Genomic DNA, 21,904 nt, shown 5'->3' with positions numbered 1-21,904 from the left:
TGAAAAACCTTTATGAGACCTGCTTATTACATACTGCTGATATTGTCAAAGAGGCAGAACTCTAAAAAAGGAAAGATTCCCTCTATCTTGGAGAGATATTGAACTCAGACGTGACCTGGCCCAGCTTGTTATGGTCAAAGACTTATTTTGTCTGTGAATTAAATCATATTCCTTGGTTAGCTGAAGGCATAACTGAACAAAGAGGAGGAGAGACAGATTCAGTTCAGTTGGATCAAAACAGAGCTCAAGGGATGTGTTATTTTACAACCACCAGAGGGCGCTAGTTGAACAGGACAGGTGTTCCTCCCTTAGATCTCTTGCCACTTTCCCATTTGACCCATCCCTGTCTCTGTCTCCGTCTCTGTCTCTCTCTGCCTCCCTCTCCCTGTGCCATACTCTCTCTCTCTCGTTCTCTGCTTCTCTTCCTCTCTCAGCCTGCATCTCTCTCTTTACCTTTAAGCGTGGCCTTCTTCAGAACCTTCATGGCATACAACTGGCCTGCATCTGGTCCTGTGATCTTTCTCACCAAAAACACCTGCAGGCACAAACACAGACATACACAAAGATGATATGAATAGTGTGTCTGGGGTGTGTTTGTATAGATTCGGCTGTGTGAAGTATAATCGATGTGTGTTAATTATATGTGTGTGTGGGTATGTGTGTTAATTATATGTCTGTGGTGTGTGTGCACCAGGCTCTAGAAACAGGCTCCACTTGGCCCCAACAAAACAGCACAAACAACATTAACATTTGCTTGGATATGACCCACTTCATTGGTAATGGTTATTATTATCTTCATGAAATACACACACACACACACACACACACACACACACACACACACACACACACACACACACACACACACACACACACACACACACACACACACACACACACACACACACACACACACACACACACACACACACACACAGGTAATAGCCCTCGACGGGGGATACCAGAACCCTCATCCTGCCATCTCCATGGCAACCTACTGTCAAATACTGGCATTGGGAATATATTATTATGGAGATCTGTGGCACACACAGACTCACTCGCAATGCATGTGTTAACAGTAAAGGTGTGAATGAAGGCTCAAATGACAGACACGCACACAAATGTCAAATACACACACGTCACATTATCACACTAAGTGCATTTAAACATGCAGTACAAATCACACACACACACGCACACACACACCTTGCCGAAGGAGCCCTGTCCCAGGACCTTGCGCAGTTCAAACTGCCGCGGGTCGGCGCGCTCCGACCCCTCCTTCGTGTGCAGGGTGATGTTGATCTCCTTCATGGGGACTTCCTCCTGTGGAGCACACAGACACACGCAGAGAAAATGAATCCTTATTCAGCTATGATCCACACTCCGAAAACATCAAACGCCTATTCAGATGCCGGAGGACCGACCAAAGAGCAGAATGACATCCCGGTGAACAGGTGACCCTCCGCTCGACTACACAATGTTCCGGTGAGCCACTACAACAGCGTGCACAACAATGGAGATCCTGTGCCATCCATGCTGCGATGCTTCTGGTCCCATCGTGTCCATATCTCACTACTCAGGGATACCTTCATCGTCTGAGTTTGTGTGTGTGTGTGTGTGTGTGTGTGTGTGTGTGTGTGTGTGTGTGTGTGTGTGTGTGTGTGTAGCCCTGTATGCAAATGTACATTGTATGTATGTCACTAGTTGAAGAAGTCCTTTAGAAGTCCTAAGATATAGGAACAACGTCTGATATCTTCCTCCTCACAGAGATTCAAGTCATCAACGTTAATCCAAGTACACGCACTGTACATTCAAAGTCACACACACAAACAAGCACTGTGCATTGAAAGCCACACACACACCAAAACTGTAAATTTAATCGAGCACAAACACAAAATCATCATGTTCTCATCTCCGACACACACTTGACACACATCCTGTCATCTCGTTCTCAGTGACTCATGATCTCACACTTTGAGGGTGTGCGTGTGTTCAAATCCCCCTTTGCCAGCTATTTTATGTACCAGAGCAGGCTCCGTCTGCCCAATGACGCGATGAAACCACAACAATAAACCCACAAGGATCCTCTTTCTGTTTCTGTGCAGTTCTCTCTTTCTCATCCGGACAACCGCTTCCTTGTCCCTCCGTCTTTCCACCCTGGTGCCAGCCAATGGTCCCCCCCCCCCGACCAATGGTCCCCCTCCCAGCCAATGGTCCCCCCCCCCCGACCAATGGTCCCCCTCCCAGCCAATGGTCCCCCCCCCCCGACCAATGGTCCCCCTCCCAGCCAATGGTCCCACTCCCAGCCGGCACTCTACCTCCTTCCGTCGTATCCTTGGGTTCGGTCCATCAGGTCCAGACACTTTCCCGCCGTTCTTGATATCCCTACCATGCCTTTGCATTTCACCTCGGCTACCGCTCACACACACACACACACACACACACACACACACACACACACACACACACACACACACACACACACACACACACACACACACACACACACACACACACACACACACACACACACACACACACACACACACACACACACCTTCTCATTCCTTCCACTCAAAGCTCTCTAGCCTACAGCATGGTCTGCGTTTCTCTCCCCTCCTCTGCTCCTGTTTTTGCGAACACACCTGCTCATCTTCACCTCCCGTGTCTTCTTCTCCGCCCTTCTTCCGCACCTCTACTTCCCAGGTGAGCGCCCTGTGCGGGGTTGGGTGTGCCAGTGCATTGTGGGTCCTGTAGTCTCGGCCGTGGCTCCGAGGTGCGAGCATGTCGGCGTCGGATCCCGCCTGGGCTTGTGATCCTCTCCGTTCCTCTACTTCTCCTACACTGAGTCTGCCGCCGTCCTCCTTCCTGTGCCTCCTCCCTCCCTCCCTCCCTCCCTCCCTCCCCCTCTCACCCACTTTCTCTCCCTCTAGCCATCCTTTAATATGCCCTCCCTTTCTTCCTTCTCTCTCTCACACATTTTCTATCTTTACTTCAACTGTTCTCACCTCTGCTCTGATTTGGACCGTTCCCGCTCTCCTCAGTGGGAATACAGAAGTGTAGTGTAGTGCGTGTGTGCGCGCGTGCGTGCGCGGTGTGTGCCTCAAGAGGATCAGCCAAATAGCTTGCCACTTTAACTTTTCCTTTTTACACTTATCAGACAACCTCAGTTTCTCGCTTCAACTTCAAAGCAAAATTGTCCTCTCTTCCAAATGCTGCAATTTCACCGTTCCAGAACATAAGAGTCCTAGCAGAGCCGAGTAACGAGCGTTGTCCAGGTGCAGGGGAGCTTCTGGTTAGTTTGATGGTATTAAGTAAACAGACTGCATCTACCCACCACTCAGGTACAAGGGGTTTATCCTGCTACTGAGTAGTACTGAGTGCAATGTTGTGCATGTGATTGTGTGTGATTGTGTGTGTGTGTGTGTGTGTGTGTGTGTGTGTGTGTGTGTGTGTGTGTGTGTGTGTGTGTGTGTGTGTGTGTGTGTGTGTGTGTGTGTGTGTGTGTGTGTGTGTGTGCATTTGATTTTGTGTGATTGCGTGTGGCTGCATGTGATTGTGTGTGCACGTGCGTGCGGCAACAGACGGAGATTGGCAGACGTGTTGACAAAATGCTCATGTAACGCCTTCTAATCAAAGGATTAAAAAAACTGCAAAGCCAAGCACCTGTGCTCTTAACACACGCACATGCGCACGCACGCACACACACACACACGCAAAAAAATATACAAAAATACAGTTGCGCACATGATTGAATTTGCCAAGGCGTTAAATTATCTAAATCGGTTGATAATAATTTAACAGGTGCCGAAACTTGCTTAGCTATGAAATGCTCATTAGTGCAAGCTGTATTATTATAATGTATTATTAACTTTAACTGTGGCTCACACACATCCAAGGTCAAAATCTGAGCCCAACAACCACACACTCATAGCATGAAACAATCTAAATATGACGCGGGGCCAGGCCAGGACTGGAGGCGGAGCCTGTGAATGAGGCGGTCCAATCATCTAAACAAGTTTCAGCTGCCAATCAGATTGACCGCACCTAAACGACATTCATGCGTTGGACTTTCCCAGCGGACGAACCTCATTAAAAAAAGGAACTAGTGTCTAACCTCCAAAGCTTACATAAGTAGCGATACATTCATGTTCATATATTTAGTTCAAAGCTTCTGGGTGTTTCTCCTCCTTGTCTGATTTCCTGGGCTCCTCAGTGTGAAGACATTTGATTCAGACAGCTCCATGCACCAGCTGGTGGACCCCGGCGAACAGGAAAGAGAGAGGACGCCCCTTAGCAATAAAGCTAATCGCTGCAAATAGATTCTACTAACCTCATCAGTGGCCATAGCCTGCATTAATGTAATCAGTCGGCTCCCCTCAGGAAACCTAATGAATGCATGCGCCAGTTATTATGAATCATAACTACATATTAGCGATGAATAACTCGATACGAAATAAAGGACCATGGCACTGGTTATAAATTTGCACTGTGGCGGTTGACACATTTATTGTGTCATCGTGATCAAGGGAGGACAATTCACCAACGGTCCATTTGGAGGGGAAAGGAATCAGTGGAAATGACGGGACGTTTTCTTTCATCTGAATAGCCACCGATTTTATGATATGCTCATATTAAATGTTTCAATATGTTTTAATTCATGTTTATAATCTTATGGTACACAAAACATCTCAAAACATGTGGATTGTTAATGGCCTAAAAAGGTTCTCATCGCCAATTTGACGATTATATTCTAGTTTTGACAACTCTTCAACAACTGTTGTGGAAACAAGAATGTGTGGTCATGTTGAGAAATATGTGGACCACATTGTCAGTTGAGTTAGCAACAGCCAAAATGTTATTTCATAAACACCTTGTCCCGTTTGAAAGACGTCATCCCCATATTTGGGAACTGTACTTACAAAACAATTTTCACTGTAACCGCCACTTGTAAAGCCTAGCGACGGTTGCCAAGAGCCACAGGAAGTGTGTTCCATTCCTACGTCCTGTCCAAAAAACCCAGGGAGAGCACCCATGCTAATGTTAGCACACGTCAGCGCTGGAAAGGACAAGCCTAGTGGTAACCTAATAAACTGAATTCCCCCGCTGTGTGTTTCCACACACACACACACACACACACACACACACACACTGTACATGCACACACAAGCAGGTGCACACACACACTTATACTAAGTGAATCTAGACGTTTTCCATCTTAATGTGTTTTTCAACATTGGCAGATACTAATGAGACTCAAGCCATTAAGTGATATTTGTCTCTGGCCTAACAACCGTTGATCTCGTACATTTGCAGGATGACATTTATTCTATTTGAACACGTGATTGATGTGATCATGTTCGTGTCGGTACGGAGCACCTGTTTATCCGATATTTCCACACCGGCCTCCTAAAAAGTATTCCCAGCGACACTTCAGGGTTCGGGTTTCCACAGACGGAACTTTTGTGTACGACAGACGGATTCTGTGCATTCACAGACACACACTCTGGATCACGGCTCCACAGTAAGACACACACTAGCAAGGATAATAGAGGTATAGACAACAAAATAAACACACACCAGAGGCATGAGCCGACCAAAATCCCCCACACACACACAGACCCACACTGAGTAGTACTCACAGCTACTCTGGGTGTCTCTGTCTTTGGCGTCCTTCTCCATCTGGTCCTCCTAAAGACCCCGGGCAGACCCCATGGCGCCCTCGCCCCCGTCCCGGCCCCGCCCCCGGCCCCATCGCTCCCTAGGGTGCACCCGGTCCCCAGAGCCCTGCCCCGGGGGTTGGGAGGGTCCCAGGGCCCCCGCCGCGGGTCCCGCTCGGGGGAGTGCTTGTCCGACGGCGGCCCCCCGAGCCTGAGCGCCCTCAGCCTGGTCCTCAGCTCCCTGGCCAGGGCCACCAGGGACACACACACCGCCTTGGGCTCCGCGATGCCTCCCCGCGCGTGTGTCATCTCTATTGCCTGTGTGTGTGTGTGTGTGTGTTTGTGTGTCTAGCTGCGTCCCGAGTGGAGGCCGGTTCGCGCTGTGGGTCGCGCTGTGTCAGGGAGCGTTAGCGTGTGTGAGAGCGTGTGTCTGTTTATCTGCATGCCAAACACTCTTCCTGTACGTGCTGCTCAGGCATTGGTCCACGACTGCCCTCTCTCGCTGCGTGTGTGTGTGTGTGTGTTGGTTTATGGGTGTGTGTGTGTGTGTGTGTGTGACTCAATGTGAGGGGATACCCAGCGACGGGGGGACGGGGGGGAGGGGGTCGAGAGGCCTAAAATAGGATGCGACGCGGGATCCCCCTGAACACCCACTGTGACCTTCGACCCCGTCTTTCCATCAGCTGACCCGGACCTTTCCCGTCCGTTAGTGATCCCTTTCCCGTAGACACACACCTAACAACACCACAACACAGACACACACACACATGGAAAATGTCACGTAAATTCAAAGAGCACTCATTCCAGACCCACAAACTCACACTATACTGGCACGAATGCACACAGCAACACATCCACAAATGCACATTCTGCACGGCCTCTTATATATTTTTGCAGCGAGTGTCATGGCCTGACCCTCGGCCATCAGCAGCACAGCTCTCTGGTCGCACACCACGCGACCTGTGTTGTTAGTATGAGGACGTGTCGTCAACCCCACGTACCCCCAGTCTACCCTTCGTAACGTTTAGAAGCTTAACTATAAAAGTTATGAAGGCATAATGACTGTGATGATCAAACAAGGTTGCCAAGCAACACAACAACATTGAGAATACATCGATGAATTGACCGTCCCACAATTGACCAAAAAAACATCCATGAATCAATTCTGCAATAGATTCCTCTTTTGCATTTTATTAATTATCTTTCTTTGTTACAGCCGTAATAGTAGTCGTAGTGGTATCTTTTATAGCACTATATTTCTTAATCACCTTGGAGTTTATTCATAAACACACACACGCGATCAATGCTGACATTCCACACACACACACACACACACACACACACACACACACACACACACCCACACACCCACAATGGCAGACTAGTAACGGGATGTGTACCATTGCTGGGATTAAGTCCACCTGTTGTGGAGAGACTATCGCCTTGCTGGGGTGTGAGAGAGAGAGAGAGAGAGAGAGAGAGAACAGGGTGTCCCGACTGGTGTGGACACGGTATTGTCCGGCAGAAACTGGAACCTGCTGCTGCACTGTACTGTGAATTCTGAAAAATTCAAAGTATTTACAGTGGATTTGATTTGGGAAGGCCACGTGCGTATTAGGGTTTGCCCTCTACGTGTAAAGGGGAATGTCCTCTGGGGGGGGTTTGTGTGTGTGTGTGTGTGTGTGTGTGTGTGTGTGTGTGTGTGTGTGTGTGTGTGTGTGTGTGTGTGTGTGTGTGTGTGTGTGTGTGTGTGTGTGTGTGTGTGTGTGTGTGTGTGTGTGTGTGTGTGTGTGTGTGTGTAAGCGCGACAAGAATTCCATACCCGACAGACAATCTGTGTCCTCTAGAGTGGTTACGCAATCAAATTAACAGGCCGAATGGCTCTGTACTTACACACGCACACACACACGCACAAAAGAGGCAGACACGCTTGGGATTTGTGGGGTTAAAGGCAATGCATTTCCGCTATACTAAGCCCACAGGTTCAAATATCACACATGCATACACACTTACATGCCCACACAACCAAACACACACACACAACACTTTCGGTCACAAGAATAAGCCCGGCGTTTGACCAAGGTCAACGTTATGCAAGTCGTTGTTAAGAGACTTAAATGCAGAGTAAAAAACAGAAAATAGCCCTTCAGTTTTGAAGAGAATCTAGTCAAATGCAGGAGTTAACTCATATTTTACGGGGGCATTTAAAACCACATTATCAGGGGCAATTCTCATCTTGAAGGACAAATTGGCCAGAGTGCCCGTTCATTCCTGATGGCTATCGACCCCCTCTAAGACCGTCCCCACGCCGTCACACGCAGTGCCACGCAGGCTGGGCTCACTGTGCTTTTGTTGTTCGCTTTGACAAGACGGGCGTCTGTCGCTCCAGCCATGACATCAGCACTCATGACCTCATGACACCGTGCCATCAGAGCTCAGCGATCACAGTACCGGAGACGCCAGGGAGGCCGAGAGGGGAACAGGGAGATGTATAGAGGCGGGGATGAATGGAGAAGCAAGGCGGAGTATGGGGAGACAATGCAGATATGTCTGTGTGTGTAGAGATATTCAAATGAGAGGAGAGGACGATGGAAAGGAGGAGAAGTGGAGGAAACGCAGCGTAAAGAGAAGATGGAGACAGAAAACGAGAGTGATAGAGAGAAGTTATCAAGTATGGATGAGCAGAGGCAGAGCGAGAAACTCATAATTTATTCACGAACTCGGAAGACAGATCCTCAATCACACACAGACACACACACACAACCAAAAATAACATGTTTCCTCACTTACACACATTTCTCCCACCAAGATGCAGGTGAGACCAGAATACCGCGATGCGTGTGTGCTCTGGTTGCTAGAGTGCATGTGCACGCACATGTCTGTTGTTGTCCCGCTCATGCTGCTGTCAACTGATCCCCACAGATTACGAGAGAGAGAGCAAGAGAGAGAGAGCAAGAGAGAGGGCGATAGCGAGTGAGAGCAAGAGGTGGGGTTGCTGGAAGTGGGTGGATCTGAGTCACAAAAAACTTTATTTCCATGACGACCACGTTGCCATGGGAATGTGTCCCAGGTCCTTTTTGCCCCCACCCCCCCCCCCCCCCCCCCCCACCACACACACACACACACACACACACACACACACACACACACACACACACACACACACACACACACACACACACACACACACACACACACACACACACACACACACACCCCAATGCCAGTAAACAACATACAGTGCCACAGCACCAGTACACAACACAAACACACACATTGCCAGTACATCACCCATACACAAACACGCGCACAACCACACCCACACGCACGCATGCACGCTCTGTGGTACGACAGTAAACCCATTGTTGAACTTCCGATTCCCTCTGTCCTTTCCGCTCCCCCCAACCCCTCCCACCCCTCCCTCATTAGGGGAACATATCCTAGTGCTTCATCCGTTGCCAATGGGGCTCTCAGATTGGGTCATCTTAGTGACATCACACACACACACACACACTTTAGTATCGTTAGCAAAGAGGGGTTGTTGGAAGCTCACTACTCTGCCTTGTGTTCTTCCTTGTTTTGCTCGCTCACACACACACACACACACACTGTGGCAACCCGGCCCCGACACGGCAGGCCTGGAAGCCCAGAGGGCAGGTAATACGGGCTGTCTACCACCCTTTTCCCCCAGAGGGCGCCAAGGGTCGCTTTGAGAAGGTCCCACTCAACGCCAACAGGAGACACCTGTGTACCAGGCCAATCAGACCCAGGTGAGGGCTATAAAAGAGAAGCTGAGAGGTAGTCTGGGACAGGAGGTACGTGACCCATGTGGGAGCAGAGAGCGGAGCGAGATTCCCTACCCGGATGGACCTTTGGCCCGGGACCCGGTCTAGAGAAGACCACAGGAGACCACGGAAGGAGTACCTCACCTGGATACCGGGACAGCGCGTGAGACACGGCCACAGCATCCCCAGTGGCTCACGGAGCCCAGACTCTTTAGTTTGTTATAGTTTGCATTGACGGGTGATTCCCCTTTTTTCCGTTGTTTGGACTTAATAAACGTGCCTTGTTGGCAGTTTGAGAATCCGAGACTCTTGTTCCTTGAGCCGGGTCACCACAACACACACACACACACACACACACACACACACACACACACACACACACACACACACACACACACACACACACACACACACACACACACACACACACACACACACACACACACACACACACACGTCAGCTTGTTTGCGTGCTGCCAATCAGTGGAGCTAATTATGGGGTATTCATACAACAGTAGCTATTGCACAATACTTTACACACAAAGTACATGACATTCACTCCCTCTTTCAGAGTACTTGTCACATGCATGACTGAACCCTGTCGTTATGTCATGGTACTATATACACACAGTACGCATCCCCCATGAACATTTCAGCCCAGTGGTTCTCTGATGCTACAGTGTTCTCCACAGGCATTCTCCTCAGTTCTGATTAGATATAAACAACCGTTGTTGATGTCGTAGAAGTGTGGTCGTGTAGATGTCTGTTTAAGGCCCTGTGTGTGGGGAACAGGCAGAGATGGAGACTCATTGCTTTCTGACTTGAGTTGCATTCTCCCTTCAGGGACTTCAGACTGATAGCGACTCGTTACCATAAGGGTCGTCATTAGAAGATTCTCGTTGTGAAAGAACGGCCTTTTGGAAATTCATCGTAGGCTCCCCCGTCTCTTCCACAGTTGTTTTGGATTAAAGTTTATGAGACTGGGATATATTTTGGGTGATAAGCCCAAATGCTTTTTATATTTGGAGACTTGGCTGGGACATCAGCTCAAAGATTTCCCACGGGATTTGGACTTGCATTTTATGACTTGTAAACATCTCCGGGAAGCTGTTGGGAATCAAACTAGCAGCAGCAGCAGCAGCAGCAGCAGCAGCATCATGAGCTGGGAACTGGTCCACCTCCTCCTCTTAACCAAGGTGATGACAGGTGTGCATGGTCATCGTGGGAAGTCAAACTTAATGAGAGCTTGTTATTGGGCTGTGCCAAACATGGTTTTCAAAAATAAATTGAATGAAATAAGGACAAAAAGAAAAGGATTTGGTTGAGGCTTATGACAACCAGCTGTGCAGTTCTAAGTTGAAACCCCAATGTCCCCACTCTACCTGTAGGCATCCCTGAGGAGGTTACCCTGAACCCTAATGCTCCTTAATGACCTGCATCTCAAATACATCCCTTTTGAAAAGAGTGTCTAAATCGTCTTCAAGTGTGCCAAATGACTAAATGGAAATAAAAAAACGCTAAATTCAACCTGCATGTGCACATGTCTCGGTCCTCACTCTAGGTGGGAGGTGTGGAGGATAGTGATGCATGGATTACTCATGAACACACAAACACACATACACACACACCCCCACACAAAGCCCCAGCTGCTGGGGTCAGTGTGGTGATTAAGGTCGGAAGCACACCGGTTTCCACGGAGACATCTGGAATGCCAACCTCTGTGCCATATTCTTGAAATGCGTACAACTGCAATGCGACCAGAATTGCCGTTGAGAGATTAACCGTGGTTATGTTGGTGTGCGTGTGCAGCTTCCAGTCAGATAAATGGGTTGACTTCCTGTCAGGGGTAACGAACAACGTTGTGATGTAAAAGCGTTGGTACAAGACCAACCACACTCGTAAAACGATCCATCTCATCCATCCGTCACAAATCCATATACAGATTGTCCTCCTTCCACTCAGAGGTCAAATGACAGTGAACTGTGGCTCCCACGAGCAGCTTGGGTTCGAAGCCTTGACTAATGCCTTCTTTGATAAACGCCACGATACGACCACTCAGAGGAGAACTGTCGGGGGGGAACGAGCTTCCTCCACCGTAGGATGAAACAGGAAACGTCAGTCTCCACCGCCTCGCCATTTTGAAATGATGTAAACACGAAGGAGCAAGGGGTAGGAGGGGGAGGGGGAGCCGGCTTCAGCAGCGGCGTTCAACCGCTGGTTGGTCGGTTTGTTGTCAAAGTAACGGCAAGTGAGGTGTTTTATTAAAATATCTCTATAAGCATTAAATCCGAGTAAAAATATGGAGAGAGCAGACTGTTGTAAAAGTGGGGGTTAGGGTTTCCTCCTCCTTTAATGACGTGACGCCCACAGTGCTTATATAGGGGTGCCGCTGACAGGACAGTGAGGGAGTGTCTTCCTGTTTAATCCTTTAATTAATCAATTCAATAATTAACCTGTATATTTTTATTTCTTAATCGACTTGCGTCTAGTTCATTATTGTGTGTATTTAGATATTGTTAGTATTGCCGTTGATAATGGATGAATGTATTGTTTTGCTTAGCTAAGAAAGCCAACTGCATTCAATTTAAAAAGACACACACACACACACACACACACACACACACACACACAAAGACAGAAACACAGACGGAGACAAACAGACACACAGACAGAGACAAGCAGACAGTCTGAGACACAGACAGAGACACGCAGACAGACACACAGACGAGACACAGACAGAGCAAGAGAGGGAAAGAGTGAAAGAGAGACAGGGATGCGTGGGATGAGGATCTGCCGACCCACTTGTCGGTCAGGTCCTGTTGTGATTGGCCGTTCTTCCGATGATCCACGGGTGAGTGGGAGTGTAATGGAGGACCCGACTGCGAACAGGGTGTTACCGGATGAGGATTCCAGGACAGGGGGGGGGGGGGGGGGGGGGGGGATGCCAGGAAACAGGGAGGAAGGACTGGTGTTTCTCTTTTATGTTCTCTGGTCTTCTCCTCTTCCTGTATCACCCCCACCTCCTCCTCCTCCATCACCCCCTCCTCTCCCTCTCTCTCTCTCTCTCTCGTCTTCTCCACTTCCTGTCTTTCCCCCGCCTCCTCCTCCCCTTTTACTCCCCCTCTATCTCCATTTCTCTCTCTCCGTCTCTCTCTCTCTCGCTCTCGCTCTACCTATCGTCTTCCATTCTGCCCCATCTCCTCTTCTCCCTCCTTACTAACAACAACCAACTGACCCCCAGAGAGACCGTGCGTGTGCGCTTCTGTGGGCGTGTGTGCGTGCTTACTGAAGAGAGCTGCTTTCAGGAAAGTGGGTGCCGAGCTGCAGAAATTGCATCATCACCCCATGACCTCACAATGCCAGTACCACAATGCCTTGCTCTCACACCACAGGGATCCACAACCAGTTGTGTCCCTGGGAAGTCGGCACACACACACACCTTATCGTGATATTATTCTCTGTAGAGGAAAGTACCAGCTCACTCTGAACAAAGACAAATGACATGAAAGAAAAACATTCCACGCCCTAATATATATATGTGTGTGTGTGTGTGTGTGTGTGTGTGTGTGTGTGTGTGTGTGTGTGTGTGTGTGTGTGTGTGTGTGTGTGTGTGTGTGTGTGTGTGTGTGTGTGTGTGTGTGTGTGTGTGTGTGTGTGTCTTGGCCCAGTCAAGAAGCCGACAGAACATTCCACTCACACAGACGAACAGCCAAGCTTGTTTCGTTCCAGCACATCAACACAATCAGCTGAAGAACCATTCCATGTTCCCTATCGCCAGACGTGGCAAGAACTTTAATGCCATACGCTTTGTCAATATTGTTCATAAAGAGCTGTGCCAATAAAGATTATTGAATTAAACATTCAGAGAACCACTTCGGAGGGTCGGACACGCACACACACACACACAAATTGAAGGAAAGTACTCACACAAAATATGTGTCAGTGTTATAAGAGTATGTGTTACACGTGTGTGTGCGTGTGTGTCTCTGTGTGTGTGTGGGCGTATGTGTGTATGTGGGCGTTTAAAGATGCCAGAGAAAGTGAGTCCAGATGGCCAGAGAAGATTAAATAACATCTGCCAGAAAGTGCTCCACACCGAGCCAATCTCCATCTTACCACTATCTCTCTGTCTCTCTCGCCATCTCTCTCTCTCTCTCACACACACACACACACACACACACACACGCATACTGTCTCTTGTTGCAGTCTGGCTAATTGGACAAAAGAGGGCGCCCAAGGGATATTCTGAGCAACACCGGGGTTGAGCCAGCTCAGCGCCTTGGTGAGAGATGTTTGTCTGATGCCCGTATATAGAGAACGGAGAGGCCAAACTAGTCCAACTGGTGTGACAGTATGTGATTGTGTGTGAGTGTGTCTGTGTCTGTGTTATGGATGCGCCTGAATGCTCATCTGCAGCCATCCGTGATACTGATCTGCATGTTTTTATTTGGTCCGTGTCTTTCTGCACGTACAGAAAAACTGTACACCTGTCTGTCCTCTCTAGACGAACTGTACACCAGTCTGTCCTCTCTAGACAAACTGTTGCGCTAACTGTGGTCATCTAACACAAGACACGTTAAAGGGATACACAAAGATATCAGCGACCTCCTCTTCTCTATGAATTAATGATGAACTTGGAATTAAACCATTTTCTGAATCTTCGTAGGAAAGGCAAACGCCAATAACAGATATCTCAGCGTCTCCAATATATCATACCATGGTCTACTAGCAGGTCATTGTTATAATACGATCTATAAAACAAACATGTTTACAAGTGGTAGCATGCTATGCTAGACTCAAACATAATCAGGAAAACTTGAAGCGGCACTGCTGTGATGAATTGAATTTGATTGGTGCACAGCCTTAAAAGATCTCTCTCTCTCTCTCTCTCTGTGTGCACGCGTGTGCATGTACATGTGTGTGTTGGAAGAGGGCAGCAGATGTTGCTCCATCCTCAGGAGAATAGAATGGTAAATAGTGGCGTATCCAATGCTGTTCTGAAAACCATTTTCCGTCCCAACGGATGGAGCAGTGATGTGTGTTCCAGAATGTAACAGTGGAACAAGCAAGAGAAGCTCATTATCTAGTGTGTGTGTGTCTGTGTGTGGCCAGTGGAAAAGGCTAACACATTGTTGAGCAGCTAATGTATGCTGCCTCACACACAAATAAGCCCCCCCTTCATTTTGAAACACGTTTTACCGGTGGGTGCAGGAAGGGTTTCTTTCTGTCATTGGTGTTTATGTGCAATGTATATTGCACGCATGTTTTCGCTTTCTGTCTGTACTTGTTTGAGAGAGAGAGAGAGAGAGAGAGAGAGAGAGAGAGAGAGAGAGAGAGAGAGAGAGAGAGAGAGAGAGAGGAGAGAGAGAGAGAGAGAGAGAGAGAGAGAGAGAGAGAGAGAGAGAGAGAGAGAGAGAGAGAGAGAGAGAGAGAGAGAGAGAGAGAGAGAGAGAGAGAGAGAGACTCCAGGGAGAGTGGTAATGGGTGTTCAGCTCTTCTCAGACAGCCAATCCATAATCCATCTCCTCTGCATTTAAAAAAAAAAACTAAAATCAATGGCTGCAGCTGCCCGTACTGCAACCCGACACACACACACACACACACACACACACACACACACACACACACACACACACACACACACACACACACACACACACACACACACACACACACACACACACACACACACACACACACACACACACACACACACACGACTAAGTGGGACTGGGTATTTTAACAACAATCTGTTGGAGCTGACTTCAGGCACACTGGGTTGCCAGATCAACACACACATATACCCATCGTTTCAGTGTTCGCAATGTATCGGTTATTCAGTGCATCAAGCCCTCAATAAACCTCATGTAAAGGACACCGCTAATGAGGGAGACACCGACGGAGCCGGTCGGCTCACTAGAGCGCAAGTGAGGGAACCGCAACCTTTGATAATCCGGGGCGAGAGACCAGCGATAAGGCGGCGTCTTGATCAAACATTAACCGCCACGCCTCTCTGCGAGCAAAGGAAGCCAGAGGTCTCCCAGACACTCCGGTGTCGTGAGCCAGCGGTCTGTTGGTGCGAGGGCTTCTCTAACGCGAGACCTCGTGCTGTTCACCACAAGCTGCACCTCGGCAGACCAGTATACCCAGACCACATGAGGGAGAACCGCGCGGTGCAATTCATCTGTTTGTTCTATTCGTTTTTATAGACTATAACTATATATATGTGCACTGTTTTACCCGTATCAGGACTAAACTAGGATCTCTTTCTTTTAAGGAACTTTATGTACAGTTTTCTTGATTCATTAAGGTGTGAGTGAAGCCCCAGTTTCCCCCAGAGTTTGATACAGAAATAGAGCAAGGGAAGGAGGTGTGGACGTGTTATCCGAATGGTGACGACCTATGCCAACTTTATGAGCCTTTTTCTAGGATGGTAATGTCGTCGCGCTTGCCCTCAATATGAACCGCTGCACAGACGGAGCACCACACATCCACACACACACACACACACACTCACCGCCAGTGTTCCTGCGTGTATACCAAAAGGCACTTTGATGTCACGAGAATAATGCCCCCTCCGCTTTGGCCCGAGTGGAATGCTCGTCAACCGGTGAGAAGAGACTGACATTAACATAGAATTATTCTCATGCTTTTTCTAAATTAATTGTGTTAATTGAGTTACAATGATAAAATGGAAGCAATTACGATGACGTTGATATATAATGCATGTTACCACGTTTGAAACACTGCATTTTCAAAATAAATAGTATATATTAGACAGTTGTGCCAGCACAAGAAGACTATCATACTAGTTGTTCAAAGGATGGGCTCTGCGTTATCACAGAGCTGGTTAACAGAAGTTGTCGGTTGCAATAAAAATAATTGAGTAATAACCCATTTCATTTTTTCTAATAAGGAATACAACGTTAACATAAACAATGCTGGGCTTTTGATTCTATTTATAAAATACCAGATACAACGAGTCATTCTGGGACTAAGAAAAAGTTTAGACCTTTTACACGCACACATACCCACAAGTGTTGATCAACTAAAGTAACAACTCAGATCGGACCACACTCTTATTTTAGAAGCAACTACTTCTACCATAAGCATAGATTGCTATTGATCGATGGATAGTTAACAAACAAACACACACTCTCTCTCTCTCAAATAGTCATCACTATCAGTCCTCACACAATAGCTTCTGTTCAAATACACAGAGACATACACAGAGATAGAGACAGAGAAGACACAGAGACGGAGAGACACAGACCGAGAGAGTAAGAGACAGACAGAGAGAGAGGGGGAAAGAGAGCGACACACTGGAAGATACAGAGAGTGGCCCAGAGATGGAGAGAGACAATGACAGATAAAGAGAGACAGAGAGAGTCAGACAGAGAGAGAGAGAGAGAGAGAGAGAGAGAGAGAGATGGCCAGAGGGAGGATGGATGTGTTCGGATGTCGGGCTGCGTGACACCCAAACAGAGAGGCCGTGTTTACAAGAGCAGCTTGTTAAACGCCAGGCAGGATTAATGCAGCCTGCCATACACAGAGTGAGGGGAGCAGGAGGGGTGAAGGAGACACACAGCAGTGACCGAGAGAAAAGGAGGGAGTTAACGGGAAGAAGTGGAAAGAAGAAGAATGAGACGAGGAGAAAAGACAAATAAAAGAAAAATAGAAGAGCAGGGAAGGGAACAACAAAAGACAAGTAGAAAAGAATAGAACAGCATAAAGAGAATAGGAGAACGTTACAGCCGCGTCGGTTGCAGCGACAGAGACATGCCACTTAAGCCAACATTATGGCAGGCGTCGAGAGCGGGCGATTCACCGGCTCATCCAAAACAAAACTGACTTCAAAGGCTGTAGTTCCCTGAGATGAATGAACGATAACACTGCACTTCTTTGGCAACCGGTGATAAACTGTGATCAGCGTGGTGATATTCACACCTGTTACATTGTTTGTATTGGTCTAAAGAGTCTTTGTGTTAATGTTGTGGTCCATCACGGGGTGGACACTCAAACACCCTCTATACGTTCTTCAACGTATGGAGCGAGGGTCAATCTCTCAACACGCCATGCTATGACCTCGGACCCACCTGCAACTAACCATCACAAACCGCTTACTCTGAAGTTTTCGAAAACTGTTTTGTCTGGCTGCAAATCTCTGATCTGAAGTGAGCATAAGAGAACATAAAGGGGAAGAAAAGAGGAGGAGAATGTGAGGAGAGAACATGCAGGGGAAAGAAAGTTTTGTAGGAAGGTCAACTCTTTGATAGAAGTTCACACGTTCAATTCCATCACAGCCAGCCACGCATCGTCAGACAAGACTTTTCTCTCGTGTCCTTGTAAATGTTTCGAGGATAAAAGGGGTGAGCGAGCAATACATCAAAACATAAACATAACGGCGAGAGACAGAGACATATATGGTCTTACCGTAGAGACAGGAACAGAATCATCATCCCCCACAGAATCCTCCAAAACGTGATGGGTATCCTACACACACACAAACACACAGACACACACAGACACACACAGACCACATGAATACCGTAATGCACATAAAGCGCCGGAGACAACACTCATTGGTTGGTGTGTGTGACAGCCTGTGTGAACTCATCCCTCAGGTTAGAACACTGTACCCACGCATCAATAACAAACCAGAGCCATTATGAAAGTGGGTGGCACATACAAGTGTGTGCGTTTGTTTTTCTCTTGTGTGTGTTCTCTGAGTATACAGTACTCCGTTTGAGATAAAGTCATGAAATGTCACGTTGATCTTTCAGAGACATGCAGACCAGTCCCCACAAATCCCATCTCACACGGTAACAAACCAGATGGTTTATGATAGGCTGCTGAGGCGCCCCGGAGCAAGGCAGCATCACCCCTAAACTATCCAAAGAACACAACATTAACAACACAGCTCATGACTAACGACCTTGGAGCGTAGGAGGCAGCGGCACATTAGTACACCATTCCAAATAATAATTGGTTGGTTTTTATGCAATCAGCTAAAACAATCAGTCTGCTGCTATTCAACGCCTACCACCCCGTAATAAACAAGCCTTTGCTCCGATCAGTGTGACCCAGGCACACAAACACACACACACACTGACACGCACAATACATAATGTGCGCAAACTAGCATGATTGCGTAATGCAGCGGATTAACACGGTTGCCAGGACGACAGCTGGGGTCCGGAGACACCTTCGCCAGGACAAGCCGCGCATTGGGCTGAAGGTACCGATGAGGACAGCCTTAAGGATGAGGACTGCTCATTCTGGGCGGAGCTCAGCATGCGGCCGTAGGCCTCAATGTGTGTGGTGGAGGTGGTGGGGCACTTGTTAACCACCAACCCCCTTACTAACACACCCTCTTCCTCCCTTTCTGACTGAGGTTTTGAGAAGGATACCCAGAGAGAGAGACCAAGTGAGAGATAGAGACCAAGAGAGAGACAGAGAGACCAAGATAGAGGAATCCAGAAAAAAAGAGTGAGCAAGAGCCCTTTCTTTCCTTTAAAACAATGTATCCGTCAAAAATAAAATCATCTCTAGTCTCACTTTCTCATCAACTGTACCAAATACAATGAAATCATTCAAACAAAATCCAGATTTCTTCAACCTCCAAACAGACCAGATACAACCGATGCTGCTTGCTTCAAAGAGAAAGGATACGAAAAAAGGGAAAGAAAGGTCATATGTAATCGATTTTGTTTACGTACCTTTGTATTGTATGATAAGTCTGTCAAAATGTTATAAATTTGTGTATACATGTAGTTGTTACATTGTCGACTCATTTACTCATGTACATATTGATTTTTTTATTTAAGTTCACTACCAGTAAAGCTTTATTGAATTGATTTGAGTAGGAAAGCAGTGTTGTCCAGGGATGGACAGGGGTGGCCTAGGAGATAAAACAGAAAGAAAACAATCTCTATCTCTCCCTCTCTCCCTGCTGTGCAGCCTGACGTCTCCATACAGGTTGATCACCGCTGCGCCAGGCACACCCCGCTGAGCAGCATCACAGCTAACCCAGCCACCCCACCTCTGGCTAATCCGCAGAGAACAGTGTGCTCCAGCAGCGGGCACCATTCGCTCGGCTGACTCGCATGTAGAGCGATTTCACATCTGCATCGCATAGCTCCCTTTGTCACCCCCTGGACCGCGCGCTTTCTCGGTTATTCTGCCCTGTTCGCGAAAGAAACAGCATGCCTGACAACATAACATAACATAAAAACACACACACACACACACACTAGTGTTTTCGTTTCTGACACCGCGGAAGAGCCGAGAGTAGACCTATTCGGACGGTGTGAGCGAGTCCCGACAAGAGCAGCGTTGTGGATGCTGATGCACAGACTGACTCAGTGTAATCGCGATGATTGATCTGAGCTCTGAGTGTGAATCACCCGTGATTCACAAACTGCTGACACACACGCGCGCCATCAACTTCTCTATCAACTCGCCTGGCACTGACAGTACTATAGCCAACATACAGGAAGCGTTGGCCTACACACACGCAAGACCGCCGACCTATGACACACACACACACACAGACACAGACACACACACACACACTTCCTGCATAGTGGCAGCGCCTCTTTATCAAGCCTCATAAACTTGCAGTAGGCAGGTATCAGGGGTAAGTCAAGACCTTTAGATCCAGTGAAGGCTTATAGACTTGTAGGTCGCCTTCAAAAGTTTCAGAACCCGGATCCCACCCACCACACCCCGACAGTGACAGCTAAACAGCGATCTTACAGCGAGTGTGAGGTGTGAACACTCCCCTGACACTAGAATATTATACATATAAATATATATTCCTATATATACACGATGTGCTGCCAAGAGAGTACAGCCCCGCGGACAAAACGACGTGTAATCTCCCTTTCCCCCCTGCTCCTGGCCCGTGTCGTCTAATCTCTTGCTCTTCTTACCTCGCTCACCACCTTCCCCAGAGCCATTTTTTGCCAGGGATCCGCCAACTGTGCAAGAGGCATCTCGGCCGCTTCTGGTCGTCCCCGCCGCGGTCACTTTCCTCGCGTCTCCCGCTGGTCCGGACAAGCTTCACTTCTGTCCCCGGGCTGCGACGACACTAGTCCGGATAACCAACGACGCGGAACCCGCCCCTTCCTCTGGAGAAACCAACGTGAGAATGCGCGAAATCTCTCTCGCTGTCTCACACAGAAATACACGCGCACACACACACTCTCGCTCTCTCCTCCCCCCCACCCCCTCCTCGCACTTCCGCTATATCCCAATATGGCGTCCGGTGTCGGTTTACCTGTCTGTCAGACTGCAGTGTCACCGTTGCGTCATAGAATGGGGCGGGGACATATGTTCGCAGGCAGGTAACCACACACCACTGAATACACACAATCAGGCCGTTCAATTTATACTCTTCATAAAAGCGACAGATTGACCATTTATCATAACGGTAGGATTTAAGTTTACAAGACAGAAGAGCCGGGCGGTCAGAGCTGGATTACGGTCAAGGACACCGACCACGAATATGAGGGTCTGCCCAGCACCCTTACATATGAATACTATAAGCAGGGAGTCCCACTTATTAAATATTAAAGGATGGGGGTATATCAGAAACATTTTCCATTTCTCATTAAAAAATCCATATGATGTTAATCAGAAAAAAAGTCAGAGTAAAATATTGAAAGTAAACTTTATTGCAATATTCACTTTACACTGTTTCCAACATAAACTGCATAAATATCTTAAATCTGTACAGCTAATGTACAGCTTTAAGGAGGGGGATGGGTGGACTGCATAGAGCTGTGGTTCTCATTGCCTCAGAGAGCCAACGGCCAACTCTTGAGCTGACCCACAGTGCAGCTCCATGGTGGGACATTATGCCCTGGACCTAGAGGTAGAAACTCTGCATCCAGAACATTGAAGTCCTCCTTGCTTTGCACCAACCATCTGTTAATGCATTAGCTCGACCCAGAGATGACTTCTGATGAGTGGAATCATGTATATATATTAAGTCAGTGCCGTTTGTTTCAGTGCAAGGTTGGAGCAAAATAAAAATTGTCAAGATTTTTTCCGCACCTAGTATATAAACAAATTAAATAATGAGATAAAGTGCAACACAACCAAATCAGGAAATCCTGAACAGGGCACATGGTATCAAAGAGCCAGATCAGAGGACTTAAAACAAAACAATCTAATAAATTGTTGAAAGCTTAAATCTTAAATCTAGGAAATAAATCTAAATGAATAAACCATGGCCACATATGAATCCCACGGGTAGATGGATGTGAATATCATGTGGGAATCCAAGTACTTTGTTAGGAATGCAACGGTCCAGCAGTTACATTCTTGCAACATAATCAGCGCCACAGCTTAAAACCACAGCCAGTAGTACACGGAACAATAAGCTAAAAATAAATTATAAAAGGAGACAACCAGGGAAGACCCAGGTGCCAATCACAGCCGCTGGATAGGGTC

At 47.7% G+C, this 21,904-nt stretch overlaps 1 protein-coding gene across 2 annotated transcripts in view; it reads right to left on the bottom strand.

Moving 5' to 3' along the window:
- Positions 1-20,644, bottom strand: part of LOC130376841 (ribosomal protein S6 kinase alpha-3) — a 29,352-nt gene extending 8,708 nt beyond the window's left edge. For both annotated transcript variants that reach the window (XM_056583740.1, XM_056583741.1), the window contains exons 1-4: positions 20,380-20,644; positions 17,879-17,938; positions 1,207-1,323; positions 454-535 (exon numbers count right to left, since the gene is read on the bottom strand). In XM_056583740.1, coding sequence (XP_056439715.1) covers positions 454-535; positions 1,207-1,323; positions 17,879-17,938; positions 20,380-20,442 — 322 coding nt within the window. In that variant the 5' untranslated portion in view covers positions 20,443-20,644. The remainder of the gene's footprint in view (positions 1-453; positions 536-1,206; positions 1,324-17,878; positions 17,939-20,379) is intronic.
- Between the last annotated feature and the right edge of the window lie 1,260 nt (positions 20,645-21,904).

This window comes from Gadus chalcogrammus, chromosome 23 (assembly GCF_026213295.1).
Source record: "Gadus chalcogrammus isolate NIFS_2021 chromosome 23, NIFS_Gcha_1.0, whole genome shotgun sequence".
In the NCBI taxonomy this organism is placed as follows: Eukaryota; Metazoa; Chordata; class Actinopteri; order Gadiformes; family Gadidae; genus Gadus; species Gadus chalcogrammus.
Note: the sequence above shows the minus strand (reverse complement) of the source record. Positions and strands in the feature narration are given on the sequence as shown.